The 20,992-nt window shown below is 41.9% G+C and overlaps 1 protein-coding gene and 1 long non-coding RNA gene across 4 annotated transcripts in view; one reads left to right on the forward strand and one right to left on the reverse strand.

Moving 5' to 3' along the window:
- Window positions 1-20,738, reverse strand: part of USP31 (ubiquitin specific peptidase 31) — a 68,656-nt gene extending 47,918 nt beyond the window's left edge. For 2 of the 3 annotated variants that reach the window (XR_013385082.1, XM_077906990.1), the window contains exon 1: window positions 20,070-20,738. Coding sequence is in view for 1 of the 3 variants with exons in the window: in XM_077906990.1 (XP_077763116.1) it covers window positions 20,070-20,723 (654 nt within the window). In the remaining 2 variants the exon portion in view is untranslated. Of the gene's footprint in view, window positions 1-4,845; window positions 4,866-20,069 lie in introns of those variants that run through there. The other variant, XM_077906991.1, reaches the window with a different exon arrangement.
- LOC144319161 (uncharacterized) lies at window positions 4,941-9,252 on the forward strand. The gene is made up of 3 exons (XR_013385083.1): window positions 4,941-5,079; window positions 5,322-5,624; window positions 9,123-9,252. It is a non-coding gene; the product is annotated as an uncharacterized LOC144319161 (long non-coding RNA).
- Window positions 20,739-20,992: the final 254 nt, after the last annotated feature.

Consider the following 20,992-nt stretch of genomic DNA (forward strand, 5'->3'; position numbering starts at 1 on the left):
CTTTTTTTTAAAGGAGGAAGGAGGAATTTTTGACTAACAACACAGTCCAAAAAGCAAATGTCCAGTCCTGGTTTAGCTAAAAGGCTATCTTATGGGAATGTAATCATCTTTAACAGTTAAAAATCAAAACAAGAAATCTTGGAGCCCTCTCTACTTGCTAAGTGGGATGCTGCTTGATTCATGAATTATTTATCTAATATAGATCTTTAAATTTTTATAAAAGTCAAAACAGAAAAGCCAAAAGTCATTGAAATATCTAAGAAATTATTGTACATTCCTACCATGGAACTTTGCAAATGCTTACATTTTAGGAAACATGTAAAATTAATACATAATACATTAAGCTTTGGAAAGAAGATGCGAAACTACATGTGAACATAATTTCAAATTTCTAAAATACATTTTTAAAGACTTTTTTTTTGTCTTTTAGCCTTCTAAAATATACACCAAAACATTAACAGTCATTGCCTGAGTGGAAAGTTTTAGCTGATTTATCCCTTTCTTTCTTTATACATTTCCATATTTCCCACATTTTCTAAAGTGAATTTGTTGGTAACAATGAATAGGTGCCACTTAAGGAGATCTTATGACAGCACACCCTGGTATACTGGCTAGGGAACCCAAATCTTCTGCACGAAAGATGGCTGGCAAAACAAAGAAATGTACCTTATTTGTAGTTGAGGCTTTGGCCCCAAATACCAGTGAGTTGGACTGCACTACGCCGAGAAGGTCTTTTTTCTCTGCTAGACAGACCTAAGGAACTCAAACCAAAGTTTTATGCCTATAGTAATGCTAAGCCCAAATATATACAAAAATTTGGATCTTATCACTGGAGAAAAAAAAAGGGACAGTGGCTAGCATCAAAGAAAAACGGGAGAAAGAGAGAAAAAGACAATTTATGTCTACAGACACCCACCAAGGGACTTTAAAAAAAAAAAAAGATTTCATTTATTTATTTTAAAGAGAGAGAGAGAGAACAGGAGCAGGGCAAAGGGCAGAGGGAGAAGCAGACTCCCTGCTGAGCAGGGAGCCTGTCCTGGTCTTGAACCCAGGACCCTGAGATCATGACCTGAGCTGAAGGCAGCAGCTGCTTAACCCACCGAGCCCAAGTGCCCCTCACCAGGGGCCTTTTTAAGCCACCCTGGCTTGCCAAGTCAGACATAAAGGCTTAGTCTTAGGAAGAGAAAAAAGAGAACCCAGAGTCAGCTTCCTGATCAAACAGAAGCAGAGAAAGAACACAGGATTGGTTTATAAACTCAGCATGTGGCACTACTCACTGGAACAGGGGCCAAAGTTCTTGGTTGAGTGGCACTGCTCTTTGGGATGGAAGTGAAGTGACCTATATACACCCTTGGAGGTGGAATAGGGTGAGAAAGACAATCAGTGGGGGATGCATAAGGTCAAGTCTTTCAACTATCCCAAACCCAAATCTGTAATCTGTGTGTGATTATACACAAAGAGACAAAGTATGCATCTTCTTGATTCTGAATATATTGATGGTAAACAGATCTAAAACGTTTTTGACAAACAGCCAATTTTATAAAGGGATCCAAAATATTCTGGAAATAATCTTGCTTTGAAGCATTACTGTTACTGCATCTTGATACCTGAAACATCAACTAGTAGTAACCAAGAGGCATCATTCATAAGCAGATCCAAGAAGTTTCACTACAAATTATGAGTTCATATTGGCATAAACCTGGAGTGCCATAAGCCCAATAAATCTTAGCTGGCTAAAGATCTTTCAAGTCACGGCCTGCCATATTACTTCTCCACACCCAACACTGTGTGCCTGACAGTCAAGTTGGGCTGACTCCTGAGCCACACACAGGTATAGCCTCCAAATCAATCCTGGCCTCTTCCAGTTCTTTCAACCCTCACATGAAAATCAGATTGCATAAAAACCCACACAAGGTGCTCGTCCTGGTTCCAGGCTTTTCCTAGCAAAGTACAACTTAGAACCTTTCTGCCTCAGCCTGGTCTGGCCTGACCAATTCTAGTTGGTTCAGGCCTTGGTCATCTCCTGTAGAAGGTGAAAGCTAAATGGAAGAATGTGTGAATACAAAGAACAAAGAGAATCTGTGAAATTAATACATGGTAACTCCCTAAGTTGTCAAACTGTTACTATCATATAGGTATGCTTCCACTTTAAAGAATAGATGAAGCTATCCTACCACACTAGTAATCAAAGACATGCAAATTAAAATAAAATGCTATTTTCCATTTATGGACATAAAGACTTCTATTCTGCAGCAGCAGGGTACAAAAGACACTCTTACATACTGCTAATGTATCCAATCCTATAAAATAAGGTTAAGGACCTTCAAAACAGATAGCTACTGACCCAGGAATTTCAATTCTATATATCCTAAAGAAATAATCAAAAGTAACTATAGTTTTCTTACTGATTTTAAGAACTCATATATGTTATGAATAACAATAATTTTATGCTTATAAAAAGAAAAAGCTAAAGATATATATAAAAAATACTCATCACAACCCATCCTAAATAGGTTATCACGTATCTTCATACAACGATCTGAAGAGTTTTTGTGACAAAAATTAATAATACAATATGAAATGAAAATCACATAATGCAAAACTGTATATACAGTTTGATACCAGTTATATTAAAACACACCCAGAACGGAGAAAAAAACAAGAAAGTAATAACCCAATAATTTCTATACATTTTCAATTTTCCTCTATTTTTACATATTTTCTAAGTCTTCCACAATAACTTAGATAATATTCTTATCAAAATAGATTTTATCTCATAATGAACTTTAGCAAAAGAAATCAAACACAAAAGAATATATACTTAATGTAAATCAAAACCCCAACAAGGAGCGCATAACTGGCTCAGTCAGTGGTGCATGCAACTCTTAATCTCAAGGGTTGTGATTTCAAGGCCCATGTCAGGTGTAATTTCCATAAAAGAATGATGTCACTTAAAGAAAAAAAAAATGAGATACCACTTCACACCCGCTAGGATGGCTTTAAATTAAAGACAGAAAATAAACAAGTGTTGGTGAGGATGTGGAAAAACTGGAACTCTCAAGCACTGCTAAAGGGAATATAAAATGGTGCAGCCACTGTGCAAAAACAGTTGGGCAATTGCTCAAAAAGTTAAACACAGAGTCACACTATGACCCAGCAATTCCACTCCTAAGCACACACCCAAAAGAAACGAAAACATATGTCCACACAAAAATGTGTGCATGAATGTTCACAGCAACATTATTCATAAGAGCCAAAAAGTAGAAACAAACCAAATATTCATTAATGGGTGAATGGATAAACAAACTGTGGTATATTTATGTAATGGAGTATTTTTCAATCATAAAAAGGAATCAAGTATAATGATGAACCTTGAAAACACATGCTAAGTGAAAAGAAGCCAGGTGCAAAAAACCACGTTGCAGAACTCCATTTATATGAAAGGCAAATCTATAGAACAGAAAGTAGATTAGTAGACACCCAGGGCTGGGAGGTTGGGGGGAAATGAGGAGTGACTGAAATTAGGAATGGGGTTTCTTTGGGGGATAATAAAAATGTTTTAAAGTTGATTATGGTTATAGATGCACAATTCTGTGAATATACTAAAAACCACTGAGTTGTATGCTTTAAATGGGTGATTATATGATATGTAAGTTTTATCTCAATAAAGCTGGGTTGTTGTTTTTTTAATTTTAAGTAGGATCCATGCTCAACATGGGGCTCAAACTCTTGATACCGAGATCAAGAGTCACATGCTCTACTAAATGAGTCAGCCAAGCGCCCCAATAAAGGTGTTTTTAAAAAGAATACATACTTTATTATTTCACTCATAATAAAACTCAAGAACAGGCAAAGCCTGTTAGAGGTGTTAAAGGCCAGAAGAATGGTTCCTTTGGGGAGGAGGGAGAGGGTGGAGCTTGGTAGGGAGCTATCAAAGTAGTTTCTAGAGTGCTGGTAAAGTTCCAATTCTTGTGGATTATTATCCCTTTAAGATAATTCATCAAGCTGTACACTACTGATGTATGCATTTTTCTATATATATGCCGTATTTCATTAAAAAGTTAAAAAAAAATTAGTGGTGCCTAGGGAGCTCAGTTGGTTGAGGGTCTGCCTTTGGCTCAGGTCATGATCTCAGGGTCCTGAGATTGAGCCCTGCATCAGCGGGGAGTCTCCTTGTGCCCCTGCCCCTGCTCGTATTCTCATACACTCTCTCTCTCTCCTTCTCTCAAATAAATAAAGTCTTAAAAAAAAAAAAAGTTTAAAAAATTAGTTGACTTCAAAAAAGGAAAAACACTAAAGTTTCTTATTTTAGCCAGACTCTCAGGCCCTACCTCAGTTTATTTAGTCTTATTTAGAGCTGACTGTACGTACCGGGTTACTTAACTAGAAGCAGATTAAAAATTGCAAAAGATGGGAATGAAGAAGCAGGAAGTATAGATTCCCAGGATAAAGTAAAACACAATAAAGCAAAAGAAATTAAGGACCATGAAGGAAGATGGTAGGAAGTGAGAGAGAGAGAATTACAAAAAAGCAGAATTAAGAATTCAAACAATACAGCAATCCAAAACCATTCCTAACATCCCACAGGACTTACAGCTCCACTAGCCCCAAAGAAACCTCCATTGTACGGAGGAATACAAGAGATGATGCTCCTAATACTCTAAAAATCACCAAGGACAGAGTAAAGGATGTCCAGAATTCTCTCTCTAGGTAAGTACGTAATTACTTACTAGGTAATTCTCTAAGTAAGTACGTAAAATACTCTATCAAGTCATCTATCAAATAATAAGGTTAAAATTTAAAGACCTGATGTTCAAACAAGTAATTATGTAGAAAATAACTTACACAAAAGACTTATTCCCCCAAAGGGCCAGATGAACGGGTTAATATTATGTCATTCAAAAAGATCATAAAATGACAACACAATGGCACAGAATGCACCATCCCCCAAAGTACCCTCTAGGGACAGATACCTCAGTAGAGCCGGGTAACTCTGTAACACTGGAGATTTAAATACCACCCCTTCAAAAATAACCTATAATTCAAGGAGTCAAAGCCTAGAGCACACATGCATCAAAGGTAAGCTACAAAACAATTAGACTTGCAAGGCCAGAGAACATTCTGATGAACATCAGAGAACATTCTGATGTAGAACACATTTCTCTTTAACACTTAACTACAGTGGACTTTTATGAGATCCTCCATGTTTTCTTCCTACCAAGGTCCCTTTCCTTTGTCCCAGGCTTGCTCTTATAGGCTGGGGTGGTGGATGTGTGAGATGGCTGGTTGGTTTTTCCTCCTAAAATGTTCCCATCACTCAGGTGTAAAGAATCAATAGTTGTCAAACCTTGCAACCTGGGAAGCTGGTATCATACGGCAATAAAAAGGAAAATAAGGAAACTGAGGCTCAGTGACCAGCTCACCTAACCCAAAACTCATGGGTTCATATTTCCAAAAGTAAGGAGCAGACCTGCACCACGTTGCCCTCACCGTCCTTCTGGCACGATCCTCTAATGCTGACCGACAGCCTGAAGCCTGAGACATAATCAGGTATCATCAGGAAGCAGGTGTGGGCAGTTATAACAGCCTACTCAGCTGCCTGGCATCACAACAGAGCCTCAAAGGTAACAACCAGCAGGTCTCCAACCTAACCAACCCTTCCTCCCGCTGGATAGGTAACAAGCTGCCAACGCTCCTCTCCTCTCACCCACCTTCAGGGAAATGAAGTTACTCTCCTCTTTCCTTCCTTCCTGTCACTATTAAAATTCTGATATCATTAACTAGTAGCTATTTCCCATGAGCTACTGCTTTTAAAGGAGTATGTCTTTTCTTTAGCATCTCTAGTTTATTCTAACTTTCATGGAGATTTGCCAAGTTGTCACTACGCTATTAAAAAGGTTCTCCTGGGGTGCATGGGTGGCTCAGTGGGTTACGTGTCTGCCTTTGGCTTGGGTCATGATCCCAGGGTCCTGGGATAGAACCCAGAGCCCCGCTTTGGGCTCTTTCTGCTCGTTGAGGAGCCTGCTTCTCCCTCTCCCTCTGCCTGCCACTCCCCGTGCTTGTGCTCTTTGTCAAATAAATAAATTAAAAATTATTTTTTTAAATAAAAAGATAAAAAGGGACTCTTATTTTAGGGTAAGATTAAAGTACATTCCAAGTTAATGTATCTTTATAATTACTGGGAGCACCTCTGGTTAGAAAAGTTCTACTATTCTTCTCCACCTATAGAGAGCTCTGGATCTCAAATAACAGGCTTGTCTCCTTCCCTAGTTTAAACACAAGCCTTTCGGGACACCTGGGTGGTTCAGCGGTTGATGGGACACCTGGGTGGTTCAGCGGTTAAGCGTCTGCCTTTGGCTCAGAGCTTAATCCCGGGGGTCCCTGGATCGAGTCCCAACACCGGGCTTCCCGCATGAAGCCTGCTTTTCCCTCTGCCTATGTCTCTGCCTCTCTCTCTGTGTGTCTCTTATGAATAAATAAAATCTTTAAAATAAATAAACACAAGCCTTTCTCTGCCTTCCTCATTGTTCAAAGTACAGCATATACATAAGTTCTTGGCCCATTCATTCACTCATAAACCTGCATACAAAGGACAGGACCAATTGTTATGGGAAACTTAGAGAGTCACAGAATTAATCTTTTTTTTTTTAATTTTTATTTATTTATGATAGTCACAGAGAGAGAGAGAGAGAGAGGCAGAGACACAGGCAGAGGGAGAAGCAGGCTCCACGCACCGGGAGCCCGACGTGGGATTTGATCCCGGGTCTCCAGGATCACGCCCTTGGCCAAAGGCAGGCACCAAACCGCTGCGCCACCCAGGGATCCCAAATTTTTTTTTAATCTTTTTTTTTTTTAATTTTTATTTATTTATGATAGTCACAGAGAGAGAGAGAGAGAGGCAGAGACACAGGCAGAGGGGAGAGTCACAGAATTAAAAGTCTGTAGAAATGCCTGTTTCTTCATCTGTTAAGACAGAAAATAATTTATGTATCTACTTTACACTGTTATAAGAAATAAAATAATCCACTGTGCAGGGCATATGGTAAGCACCCATATGTTAGCTACGGGAAAAAAACAAGATGGAGAAAATTCCATACACCGTGCTACCATTTATCTAAATAAGAGAAAATATGAATACACACACACATATATACACACACAAAAGCTAGAGAAAATTAATGATTACATACACAATACACACACATATATATGCACACACACAAAGCAAGAGAAAATTAGTTTTTATATTAAACAATGAAAGAATAAATCATAAAATTTAGGGAGAAAGAGACCAGGGTGTCAGGATCAAAGACAAACTAGACTTCTTTGAATAGATCTTATGTTGGACACTTGACTTCAGGCCATGTATTTTATACATAATTATACAACAAAATTAAATTTTAAAAAGCAATGCTCAAAATCAAAAGCAAAAAGAAACAAATGAATTTAATAAGAATCCAGTTGGTGACAAAGTCACACTGAGAACTATTCCAAGTAATTTTAAGACATAGTAATTTGACTCTATAGGCTTAGTAAGCCATGTCCTATTGAGGGGGGAGGGAAGGGGACCATGAAAATAAATCAGATATTTTTCTTTTTTTTTTTTAATTTTTATTTATTTATGATAGTCACACACAGAGGGAGAGAGAGAGAGAGAGAGGCAGAGACACAGGCAGAGGGAGAAGCAGGCTCCATGCACCGGGAGCCCGACGTGGGATTCGATCCCGGGTCTCCAGGATCGCGCCCTGGGCCAAAGGCAGGCGCCAAACCGCTGCGCCACCCAGGGATCCCATCAGATATTTTTCAAATTCTCATAGATGGTGGAAGTATTGAGATTATTATCCCGAGACTTATGAGTGCATTGTGGGATAATGCAAATGAGAATTTACACCGATGCTAGAACAGGGTTCAGCATAGGAGAAAGGAGAAACAGATGCAAGATCAAGGAGTTAAATAAAAACCCTCAAATCCTGATTGGGAATTATCAATATGAATTCTTGATTTAGTATGTCTTTAAAAGAAGTTACATACTTCCTAGCTCTGTCTACTTAGAAGACATAGGGATCCCTGGGTGTCTTGGCGGCTAAAGCACCTGCCTTCAGCTCAGGGCGTGATCCTGGAGTCCTGGGATCGAGTCCCACAACAGACTCCCTGCATTGGAGCCTGCTTCTCCCTCTGCCTATGTCTCTGCCTCTCTCTGTGTGTCTCTCATGAACAAGTAAATAAAATCTTAAAAAAGAAAAAAAAAGAAAAGAAAGAAGACATAGACACCACATGCACCCCTAGTGCCCAGACTGTGACTTCTCAGTGCCATTTGCCAATAAAAGACAACCAGGGCTCCTTAAAGAAATGACTGATCCCAGATCTAGGGCAGAAAATGTGCAAGATGAGCCTGGAAAATCTTCCCTGGATTTGGTCTGACATCACAGACTACTAGTACCATGTCAAAAAGATTTAGGAGCTCACTTCTACTGGCCAAAAATGGCACAATTTGAGCATCAATAAGGTTAATAACTGTAATTGAGCCACATCAGATACACATTTAAATCTATGAGTTCGTACGGTTGCAAACAAAAAACTCACTGACCATATTTGGATATTAATAAATTACAGATACCTGGGTAGCTCAGCAGTTAAGCGTCTGCCTTAGGCTCAGGGTGTGATCCTGGAGTCCTGGGATCCTGTCCCACATCAGGCTCTCTGCAGGGAGCCTGCTTCTCTCTCTGCCTCTCTCTCTCTCTGTGTGTGTCTTTCTCATTAATTAATAAATCTTTTTAAAAAATTACTTTTAAAACGAAAAATTAGGGAGAAAGAAACTTCAAGCATTTATTTTGCCTTTCTTCTCTAAATTTACTTTGCAGTACATAAATTGATGAGGGCAAGAGTCTCTACAGAAGTGTTCTAATAAGAATGTCAAAGTTATAATATCACCATTTTCGACCCTTAATGAACTAATGGATCAAGGAATAATCATCAATGTCTACTACCATAGTAAGACATAGAACCAGACATTATAAGCTTCCTGATCAAAGTTTATAACACCACCAAAAAAAGAAAGGGGGAGGGATTTTTAAAAAAAAAAAGCCTTAATCTTATTAAGAACATTTTAATTGAAACTACAGGAATATAACAGGCAAAATCAGACTTTGGGAAGCTCTATGGCAATAACTCTTCAAACTGTGACCCACGGACAGGTGCCCATCCATCTATGAACTCCAGTATATGACTAGGTAAGTACAGAAATTGAAAGCAGGCATTTATTTAGAAACACTTAGAGCAAACTAACAGAAGTTTTATGTCTATAGAGTCTAAATTTTTTCAATGGGGCTGGTTTTATGTATGCTTTTTATTTCATTTTCTGGAAAAGCTTAAAGGCCGAGTTAAGAAATGTATACTGTGTTTTGCATATAAAAGAAGTAAAAGCAATTTTTGAGAAGAAATAATGTAATTACGGGTAAACTTTAAAATTAATTTGGCAACAATAAAAACTGTCCAGTGGAAGAGACAGAATTTAGAAATGAGGAAGGGTACTTGAAGGCCACAGTCTTAGAATGACTGCCTTCATTAACACCACTTGCTATTTATTGAATAATTACTATGTGTAAGTTTCAATACTAAACCCTTATTTATTTGTACCTTCTTTCTTAATTCTCATAAAAACCAGGCAAGGTTCTGCTTACTATCACTGAACCCAATATCCTAATTTCAAAAAGGGAATAATCCCTCTTTCACAGGGCTGTAGGGAAAATTTGATGAAAAAATTGTATGAATGTACAGTTGATCCTTGAACAATGTGGGAGTTAGGGAGTTAGGGGCACTGACCTCCATACAGTCAAAAATCCGTGTAACTTTGGACTCCTCAAAAACTTAATAGTGAGAACCACAAGTGATCACTTTTTATTGCAATATACAACTTACTGGACAGACTAACTGCTCACACAGAGATAATCAGCATCACTTGGCATTTTAAGTGGATGCTTGCAACACTCAAGCTCACCGCCAAGAGCAACAGGAGGGAGTCATGAAAATATTACAGTAGTACAGTATTTTAATATTTAATATTTTATGCAGTTATAATTTAATCCTGCTTCCTACACTTGTTTACATTTGACTGTAAATGTGCCATGTACAGTCTGTGTGTGCTTAAGTTTTGATAAATTTTAACTTTTTGTAATAGGTTTGTGTATATTTTATGGTAGTAAATATTAACATAAACTAGGATCTAATTTCATGCATTTGTGACATACATTAACTTCCACTTAATTTTTTTGTTATTTCTAGGCTATATGCAGTTCATCTGCCAGTTTAATTGCCACAAATCTCCAAAAAATTCACATATATATATATGTGTGTGTGTGTGTATATATATATATATATATATATATATGATTTTTTTTTCAATTCTGCAAACAGGAAGACCCGCACAGTTCAAACCAGTGTTGTTCAAGAATCAAATGGACTCTGCAAATGATCTGGCTCCACACAAATAAATGGTATTTTCATTATTATGATTATTGTTTCTTAAATCTCCTGAGAATCAGATAGCTCTCCCTTGCTTTTAAAGATCAGAATACCAGGGGCACCCAGCTGGTCAGTTAGAAGAACACATGACTCTTGATCTCAAGGTCATGAGTTCAAGCCCCAGGTTGGGTGTAGAGATTACTAAAAAATAAACAAACAAACTTTAGAAGGAAGAAAGAAAGAAGGATTGATTAGAATACCAAGAATTAAAGAATTTACTGAGCTGGTGATGCGCTTACAAAGATTTCTTACAATAGAAGCAACAAAGGCATTTCCTGACCAGTCCCATGAAATCTTCTAATGCGTGAACTGTTTGTTTGCGGACACATTGTTTGCTACCATCCAAGCTCAACAACCGGAGGGAAGAAGCAACAGATGTTCAGTGACTGGCCAATTCCTCTAGGAACTGCCACAGTCCATGGCATCAAACAATGATTTCTAAATGGAGAAAGACCACAGTCAGATGAAAGACAAGATATCTTGATGTGCTCAACTGCAAAAATGTTGTTTGTTAAACATAAAAGGTCATTTGAGGAACAGCCAACAAACGAATAATTAGCAGTGCAAACAAGAATATTTTTGAGGGAAAAAGCTACACAGGACAGAACTTTAAATTACTCAGCTTTCAATGATTTCTTTTCCACTATTATATATAAAAGGATTTTTGTGGAAACCATGAGGTCATTGTTTTGCAGAGTCTTTACTATAGGAAACAGCTGTGGAGAACTACACAAACAGTGAACACTGCCCTATTTAGTAGCCCCTTATTGTGACAAGTGCATAGACGGGGACAGGAAAAATCCATCAAACCACACTCTAATAACAAAACAAAAGAGGCAGAGTCAAACAAAAAACTTTAGGCCACACAAAGGGAGACATAAAACAACTAATTCAGGATAAGCATCTGTAAGTTAGGACAAACATCTCTATTATTATATCTATATCTTGACTTAAGAGCTAATTCCAAGAACAGCTCCTTTCTACATGGGTTACCAAAATCTCAAATGATTCACTTTACACAGTACCTGATATATGACAGACATACAACCAATGTAATTTTAAAAAGAGGAGGAGGAGTTGTTCTCCTAGACACTTATGCTCAAATACTACATGACCTATCTGAAACTGAACTTACCCACCCACCTCCAGAATTGTTTTCCATTCTGTGCTTCCAGACTTGAACAGTGCCATCCCAAGACACCCTGTTTGAATACCTGCAAGTTATGTTCATTTCCTCCTTCTTTTTTTTTTAAATTTTTTTTTTTTTTTAATTTATTTATGATAGAGAGAGAGAGAGAGGCAGAGACACAGGCAGAGGGAGAAGCAGGCTCCATGCACCGGGAGCCCGACGTGGGACTCGATCCCGGGTCTCCAGGATCGCGCCCTGGGCCAAAGGCAGGCGCCAAACCGCGGCGCCACCCAGGGATCCCCTCATTTCCTCCTTCTTATTCATTCTTCACACACCCATAAAGCTGCCAAACACTGTCAACTCTGCTTCAAATATACATTTTATATATGCTCAAAGGTCAGAGGAAAGGAACAAAAGACAAGGAAAAGGAAATAAATTAACTGAATCCACGCCAATCCACTATAGGTTATGTGACTCCCTTTACAATACCACCCAAGACTCTACTTAAACTTGTCCAGTGATAAAAAAGACAATTATGTGAGATAGTTCACATAACATGCAGCTGAATCTAACTCTACACAGCTAGTTGTAGATTGCACCATAGTTCCTCTATCAAGACTCTTTCTTAAATATCTCATGACCCCTGACTCCACATTTCAATTTAAATGCATGATCTTTTCTGCCCCTTGTGCTCCACAATCCACTTCCCCTCTCCAACTGCTCTATTTCTATCAGATAATCCCCATTATTTTCTCCATCCCTCAGGTCTGAAACCTTAGTGTCTACTATTCCATCCCTTGGACTCTCCCTGAAAACGTCGTGATGTGCTCCAAAATGTCCCTTGGACTCACTCTTTCCTCCTCCTTTTCCTCGATTTATACCTATGATTGCCCTCTTCCTGCATTTACTTTCTCCTCCATCTGATTCATTTGTGCTTACCATCAAATCAACTTTTCAAAAACATTTTTTTCATCAAATTAGTGTCTGCACAGCTCAAGAAGCCTATTTTTTTTTTCAAGAAGTCTATATTGAAACACTACTGATTGCTGCCTCAAGGCTAAGCTGTTGTGACAGACTTTCAAGGCCACCCACAATCTGCCTCCTCTCAGCTCATTCATCTGTACTTATTTCCCCTTCTCTCCAAATCAGCGGTTCTCAACTGAGGCAGTTTTGCTCCCCAGCAGACATCAGGCAATGTTTGTAGACATTTCTGATTGTCATGACCAGGGTTAGGAAAGGGATACTACCAGCATCTAGTGGGTAGAGAACAGGGATACCGCTAACCATCCTGATATGCCAGGACAGTCCCCGACAAAACAAACAAAACTGACCCTGTGAAAGAAAATAATTTTAAGTTTAAAAAATGATGAACAAGGGCAGTCACTGATAGGAGGAAGCACATGTCAGGGCAAGTAGGCCCTAGCATGCACTGTGGATGAGTCAGACAATCCTGTCCTCTACAGCTCTTTGCTGGGCAAGCTGGTAAGGTGTAGCCACATTTTAAATGCACCTTCCCTTTGACTCAACAGAGCCACTGCTAAGACTCAGTCTTTAGGAAATGAGACTCAATATTTGTTGAAGGACTGGCTATCATGATTAAAAACTTTATACAACCTAAATGTCCATCATTGGGCTTCTATACAACTGTTAAGAAGAATGAAATGGGCTTGGATATATCAACAACAAAAACAAACAACAGAAAAACAAAACAAAACAAAACAAAACAAAGAAAGCCATGCTACTCCCCCCCGGAGAAGAGCAAGTTCCCTACAGAACTATATGCAGAGCATGAACCCATCAGTGTAAAAGATGCATGCATGTTCATATATGTATTTAAGTGGTCTGAAAGGATTATTTTTAAGGCAGACTTCCAAAAGCACCTAACTGTGAGAAGCAATGGCATATACATAAAGCTAGCTCAGTTGACCTTATGTTCACTAAGATTCAGCACCACAGTCTTAGAGGAAAAAAACACTACACGTTTCAGGACAGCCCCCCCCACACACACACACCTCTTTACGTTTTATGCTGAGAACTGCCATTTCAAAAGTTGCAAAGATAAGGCAACCATAGGCACAGGACTCAGTGTGTGCCTCAGCAATAAGGGGGTGACAAAGAGTGAAGTCAGAACTCTGGTTTTGCTCCCTCGGTCTCTAGCCAGCAAGTGAACCTCAGTTCCTTCACCTAGAAAAGCTAAGGTCACATTTGCCCCACATCTCCTTCTTAGTCTAAAATGTGAGGACTCTGGGGATCCCTGGGTGGCTCAGCGGTTTAGCGCCTGCCTTTGGCCCAGGGCACAATCCCGGAGTCCTGATCGAGTCCCATGTCCGGCTCCCGGCATGGAGCCTGCTTCTCCCTCCTCCTGTGTCTCTGCCTCTCTCTCTCTCTCTATGTCTCATAAATAAATAAAAAAATCTTTTTTAAAAATAAAATAAAATGTGAGGACTCTGTTATCTCCTTTCTCTGGAGAGATGTGGAACTTCACTAAAACAAAAGTGACAACGTTTGACAGACACGGGAACTGACCAGGAAGAGACATACTGTCTATTCTATAGTGGGCCACAAAGCTAAAGGTGACCTTTACAACTTTTTTTTAGTTTTCAAGTGAATTCAAGGAGCATCTTGAAATCTGAGTACTCCCTGGGAACCACCGTGAAATATCAATATATTCAACATCTTCTCACAAACCAGGAAAACTTAGACCATAGGTCTGCAACATAAAATCAGAGCCCCCAACAGGAGTATGAAAAAGTAAGGTGTGAAAGGTAGCCAGTATAACCTTGACTGCTAGCTTGTCTACCACTACTCATTTATACATTTATTCCCTTTGTAACTTGAGAACTTTCACCTAGTAAGCACCACCAGGTACCACAGTTCAAGGGGAAAAAATATGGAAGAGAAATTTCTTTTTTTTTTTTTTAAGATTTTATTTTATTCATGACAGGGAGGGGAGAGAGAGAGAGAGAGAGAGAGAGAGAGAGAGAGAGAGGCAGAGACATACACTGAGGGAGCAGTCTCCATGCAGGGAGCCCGAATGTGGGACTCAATCCCAGGACCCCAGGATCACACCCTGAGCCTAAGGAAGACACTCAACCGCTGAGCCACCCAGACATCCCAGAAGACAAATTTCTATTCATCAATTATTTTTTGTTTTACTGCAAATTTGGAAGGATTCCTCATAGCTCTTTTATCAGATCACTCTGTTCTAGTTGTTCTTTGGGAGCACAGTTTGAAAACCGCTGCTGCTATAAGATGTATCTTTGTTACTTGAGAGATTACCATTCATCTTTTTACTGACTGCAAAAGAGCAGAGCACTAGAAATCAGCATCAATAGGAACCTGCTAGTATCCTATTGGTTAGACAATAAACTCATTTCCTCTAAAACAGCATATTGAGTATTTGAGTTTCAGAATGAATTCTTTTCTCCCATTGTTTTACTAAGACAGTGATCCAAGGATCCTGCCAATGAAGTCCAAATTTTCTTCTAATGCTGCTGGCAAACACACTAAGAGGACAAAAAGTAACAAAGCAACCTTCTAAAGGCTGAGTTAGTAAGAAAAACACCCAAAGGAGACTCCAAACATTCCTCCAATGAGATGTTTCTCAATCTTAGCCTTACCCACATTTTGGGCTAGATAACCCCTCAATGAGGGAAGCAGAGCCCAAAGTACCCTCACCCCAGTTCAGTCAACCAAGTATGTCTCCAGAGAGGCCAAATGTACCCAGGAATGAAGGGCTTGGGGAAAGCAAAAGAGCCCTGGCTGAGAACCCTGTTCTACGAGGAGAAAAATACCTGCTTAAAAAAGTGACGGGGGGGGGGGGGGGGAGATCCCTGGGTGGCTCAGCAGTTTGGTGCCTGCCTTCAGCCCAGGGCGTGATCCTGGAGTCCCGGATCAAGTCCCACATCGCGTTCCTTGCATGGAGCCTGCTTCTCCCTCTGCCTGAGTCCCTGCCCCTCTCTCTCTGTCTCTCTCTCTCTCTCTCTCTCTGTGTCTCTCATGAATAAATGAATAAAATCTTTAAAAGAGAGAGAGAGAAAGAGAGAGAAAAGTGACAGAAATTTCTTAAAGTATACCAAGACTGGGCCAGTCAATCAATTTCATTCTGGGAAATGAAAGTCCTACCTTAACAACCATCTAGCTCACCAAAACCAAAAATCCGTTTACCTGGCAAGCTCCTAAAGCTCAAATAAATCAATGTGGTTAGAAATCAAGAAAGAATTCTTGATTGGAAAACTTACAAAGAAAATCATTAGTGACTTAAGGAAATTTTAAGACGATAAAAGCACAAAGACATACTAAGTGCTTTTTCGAGACCTCAAGGCAAACTCTCAAGATGGCAAATTGGTTTTATCTTCTCTGCCAACTCCAATCAACTGGTAGTGGCTGCCTGGAGCTCAGAATAGAGCAGGATTCTGAGGCTGAATGTGAGCTCAAGGAAAGAGTATTTGTAGCAAACATCAACATGTGCAGGTAAGGAGCCATGGTAACATGGATGCCTAGCATCTACCTTCTTGGTGTTCCACTCAACTTCCTTTGTGCTCAAAATAACGCCAATCAAATTTGGGGGGGGGGCAGTAATCCTCCACAGTGCCAACAGGCTTACCTAATTCTGGGGGGGAGGGGGGAGAAGAAAAGAAGAAGAAAGAAGAAAGAAGGAAGAAGGAAGAAGAAGAAGAAAGAAGAAGGAAGAAGAAGAAAGAAGAAAAAAGAAAAGAAAAGAAAAAAAAGAAAAGAAAAGAAAGAAGAAGAAAGAAGAAAGAAGAAAGAAAGAAAGAAAGAAGAAGAAGAAGAAGAAGAAGAAGAAGAAGAAGAAGAAGAAGAAGAATTAGAATTAGAAGAAGAAGAAATAATCGGATTCTATCATTCTACTGCTTAAAAATCAGCCCTGGATTCTCAGCTTCCCGAGGAAAATGTCCAAACCAGCACAGCCTGCAAAGCCACTCACAATCCACTTACAACACACTTCTCCCAAACTTTCTGTACCTCCATCGCTTTCCATGGTGTAACCAGCCACCAAATGTCTCATGGTTCCCCCAAAACCACATGCCCTTTCATGCCACCCCTACCCCTTCTCTGCCTAATTTCTGTTCATCCTGCAGACCACAGCTCTGTGATACTTTACTTGTTCCCTGAACCTACAACATCACAGCATCACCTGGGAGCTTGCTAGAAATGCAGAATCTCAGACCCCACCCCAGTTCTGCCAAATCCACATCAGCTTTGTAACTAGATGCCCACGTGAATTATGTGCACATTAAAGAGTAAGAAGTGATGTCTTGGGAAATGTACCAGGCCTCACTAGACTCAGTTCTTCACAGGCACGTACAGTGTCTTCCCAAAATCAAAAGTGCCTCACACTCTAGCAGGCTGCCTCTGAGGCAAATCCCTCCTTACTTACCTCCTCCATTAAGGCAAGAAAACCTAAATATCCACCTTCCAGCCTCCATGGCAGCCAGAGATGGCCAACTGACATGGTTGTAAGTCAATGAAATGTAGCAGAAGCCTGCTGGGGAGCTGCTTCTAGAAGGACTTTTATTTTCCCAGTGACTTCCTGCCTTGACAAACAGTAAGGATAAAAAGCCAAAAATGTAACAGGGACAAAATAGCCAATGACAACAGAGTGGAAACAGAAATGATCTGAGTCCCCGTTGGGCCCTTCAAGCCACTGTACCACATTAGTACATTTACCTCCAGGCTTACTGTGGGAGCCAATTCAACATCTTTACTGCTTAAGACATCATCATTAGGGCTTCCTCTTTCTTGTGCTAAATGCATTCCTATCTGATAGAGTAAACTCTCAATAAATGGGAAGCGAATGAGTGAATGCAATGTGGAATCTACTAGAGATTCAGAAGATTATATATTTTAAAAACAGGATCTCTAAGAATCTGTTCAACTTTGCCAAAGCATGCTTATAAATTAGCCTCCACATTTCTAGAATTATTGACCCATTTCTGTTCACAGCTTTTTAATGGATCCAAAAAAAAAAAAAAAAAGACAACCTCTTAAAATGCAATGCAATGGAAATGTTCACATACAAAAAGGCTGCAGAAATTGATTTTTACATTTTGGAAGGAGTAGAAAACCAAACTTAAAACACTGGGCTATGACCTTGAAAAGTTTGCAATTGCTGTAGCTACTTACAACTAGAAGTAAAGAGGGAAAAAGAGAAGAAAAAAAGACCTAAAATAACTGGTTGGTTGCCATTCTCTCCCACTTTCTCATTTTGAGATCTCTGACATGGATCTCATTTTTTTCCAGTCCCTATCCCAGTCAAATATTTTCATTTAAATTCCCAAGATCAAACAGCAATCATTTTTTTATTTTTGAGAAAAACAGAACATTAATAAATATAAATAAAATGTATTAAAAAGAGGATGAGTGTGCTCTGACAGTATTATTGTTCCTCAACCAGGAGGGTCCTCAACAAAGTGCTAAATCCTCAGATTACCATTTTGTATTTTAGTAAAATCATTTATTTTTACTTAAATTTATTTTTATTTTATTTTTTTTTTTTACTTAAATTTTAGAAAGAAACTTCACAGCATCAATGGAAAGGCATTTGCCACAAATAGAAGACGAATGAAAAACAAACACAATGAAAACACCACCTTATTAAATCCTAGCTACTCCCAACTGCTGAGGCCTTTTAACTTAAAGCTTGGGGGGGGGGGGGGGTTTGGTTTGTTTTGTTTGTTTGTTTGTTTTAAGGAAAAGTTAAAAAAGGAAAGGTTGGGGGAGTGAGTGTGAGGTGTTTAAGTCAGGCTATCACCAACCTGAGACCTTTTCTTGGGCATAATCAGGACAGACAGAACAGAGAAGGAATTAACTTTCTCACTGTGTGATTTCATTCTATTTAACATCATATCCATGTCCCACTTCAAAGTATCCCTCATACAATCTCAAATCATCTTCCCCTTTTTTGCTCAGAACAAGAGCCCATTTCCTTAGTGCAGCCTAAACAGCCCTACACAATGCAGCCCAGCCCAGGATCATCTGAGAGCTCACTACACCTCCCACAGCACCAGCAGACAAGGACCCGCGAGGGCCATTTCTAACCCACTGCCTGTTTTTGTATGGCCTGTGAGCTAAGAACGGTTTGTAGAGATAAATATTGGTAATCAATTTGATGACAGGGAACATTAAATTTTGAACTCCAATTAAACTAAAGGTTATCCCTTCCAAAAAAAAAAAAAAAAAAAGAATCCCATTCTTCTCATTAGACCTGTATTACAAAGTTTTATATTCATATTTTTATCAATGAAAAATGTGTGGAAATTATATTAACTACCTACATAACAGCCTCAAGTATGCAACCTGACCTTTTACTATATGGCCCTTTCCGAAGAAAAGAGTCTGTGGATCCCAGAGCTACAATGTTCCTCAAGTGGGCTTTAAGGCTCACTGGGCTCTTAGGCTTTCACTTTTCTTACACCTGGGAAGTGATTCCTCCTGACCTCCTCAAGGCTGGCTCTCCCTGGTTACTCCAGTCTCAGTTCAAATGTCCCCTCTTCCAAAAGGTCAGCCTTCCCCTGCCCCCTCCTCATTCAAAGTAGCTGCCAGCACATCAAATCAGGTCACCCACCAGTTTTACTCTCTTCCAACCATTATCGGATATCACCTTCTTTACCTTACTGAAATCTTAATAATAAAAACAATAAACGGGGCAAATGCACATGGTGCTATGCACCATGGAAACGATTTACCTACCAGGCTGAACCCTTTAAAAGTGCCAACCTGGGGCAGCCCAGGTGGCCCAGCGATTTAGCACCTGCCTTCGGCCCAGGGCCTGATCCTGGAGACCAGGGATCGAGTCCCATGTGGGGCTCCCTGCATGGAGCCTGCTTCTCCCTCTGCCTGTGCCTCTGCCTCTCTCTGTGTGTCTCTCATAAATAAATAAAAAAGTCAAAAACGGTCACAAATGGGTAATCTCCTAGAGTTCAAGGTAACATATCCACCTGTCTGCCGCTCACAACCACCTATGATGTGGGTACCGGATGAGGAAAGTGGCAGAGAGAGATTGAGTAAGCTGCCCCAGGTCACACTGCCTGTAAGTGGCAGGACGAGGATCTGAAGCCAGGCTCAACACTCCCATACCCAAGAATGTAAGTTCCACGCAGGCAGCCGGTCTTACTCCTCCGCCATATCCCTCCAGGGCCCATCAGCGGGCCAGGCGTGTAGTAAGCCCTTCCACAAACACACGATGGATGGATGGATGGATGGATGGATGGATGGATGGATGAATGAACGAACGGGTGCTCCTCCCTCAGGGTCAGGGGAATGGTCCTAGACTCGGAGCGCACACCTCTTCGGCCCGTGCGCTCGTTAGCGCCCGCCGCGCCGACGCACGACCTGGGGACCCCAGCGGCGCGGGGCGCGGGGCGCGGGGCGCGGGGCCCGGCCCGGCGGGGCTCACCTTGAAGTCGCGGCTGTGCTGCGGGGTGTACTCCAGGGTCCAGAGGGCCCGCACCAGGTGCGCCAGCTGCTCGGTGACCTCGCCCTGGCCCTGCGTGCCGCGGCCCACAGGCTGCTCGGGGTCAGGCGAGGGCTCGGGCCGCCCCGCCCGGTACTGGCCGAGCGCCAGGTACTCGGCGAAGAGCTCGGTGTTGCTGAGACACTGCAGCGTGGCGTTCATGAAGCACGTGTTGCCGTGGTTCCGGAGCCCCGCCACCCCGGGCACCGGCTCGGCGGCGCTGGCGGGCGGCGCGGGCGCGGCGGGCGGCGGCGGGCACGGCGGCGGCGTGGGCGCGGCGGCCGGCCCGGGCGGGAAGCAGCTGCGGAGGCCGCCGCGGTCCGGGGCGGCGCCCTCGGAGCTGAGGTGCGAGAGCGTGGACAGCGTCTTGAGGACGCGGCTCATGAAGCTGCCCACCGAGCGCGCCGACGAGGGCGAGGCGGGCGCGGCCGGCCCGGGCCCCGCGGGCCCCGCCGCGCCGCCGCTGCCGCTGCCGCTGCCCGCGCGGCCGCTCCGGAACAGCCGCTTGCTGAAGGAGCGCTTCTCCTTCCCGCCCGCCGCCGCCGCCGCCGCCGCCGCCCCCGGCGGCCCGGGCCCGGGCGCCGTTACCTTGGACATGGCGGCGACCGCCGACGCTCATCACCGAGCCCTCCCGCCCGGCCCGCGGCCCCGCCACGGCCGCCGCCGCATCCCGCCGCACCGCGCCTCGCCGGGCCGGGGGGCTCGCCGCCCCACACACCTCAGAGCGCCGCCGAGCGAGCGAGCCAGCAAGCTAGCGGCGGCCGGCTGGGCGGGCGGGCGCGCGCGCGCGCGGTCCGCCCAGCTGGGCCGCTCACGTGACCCGCCCCTCGGCGCCGCCCGCCGGGCGCTGAAGCCGCCGCGGCTGC

Source organism: Canis aureus, chromosome 8, assembly GCF_053574225.1.
Source record: "Canis aureus isolate CA01 chromosome 8, VMU_Caureus_v.1.0, whole genome shotgun sequence".
Classification (NCBI taxonomy): Eukaryota; Metazoa; Chordata; class Mammalia; order Carnivora; family Canidae; genus Canis; species Canis aureus.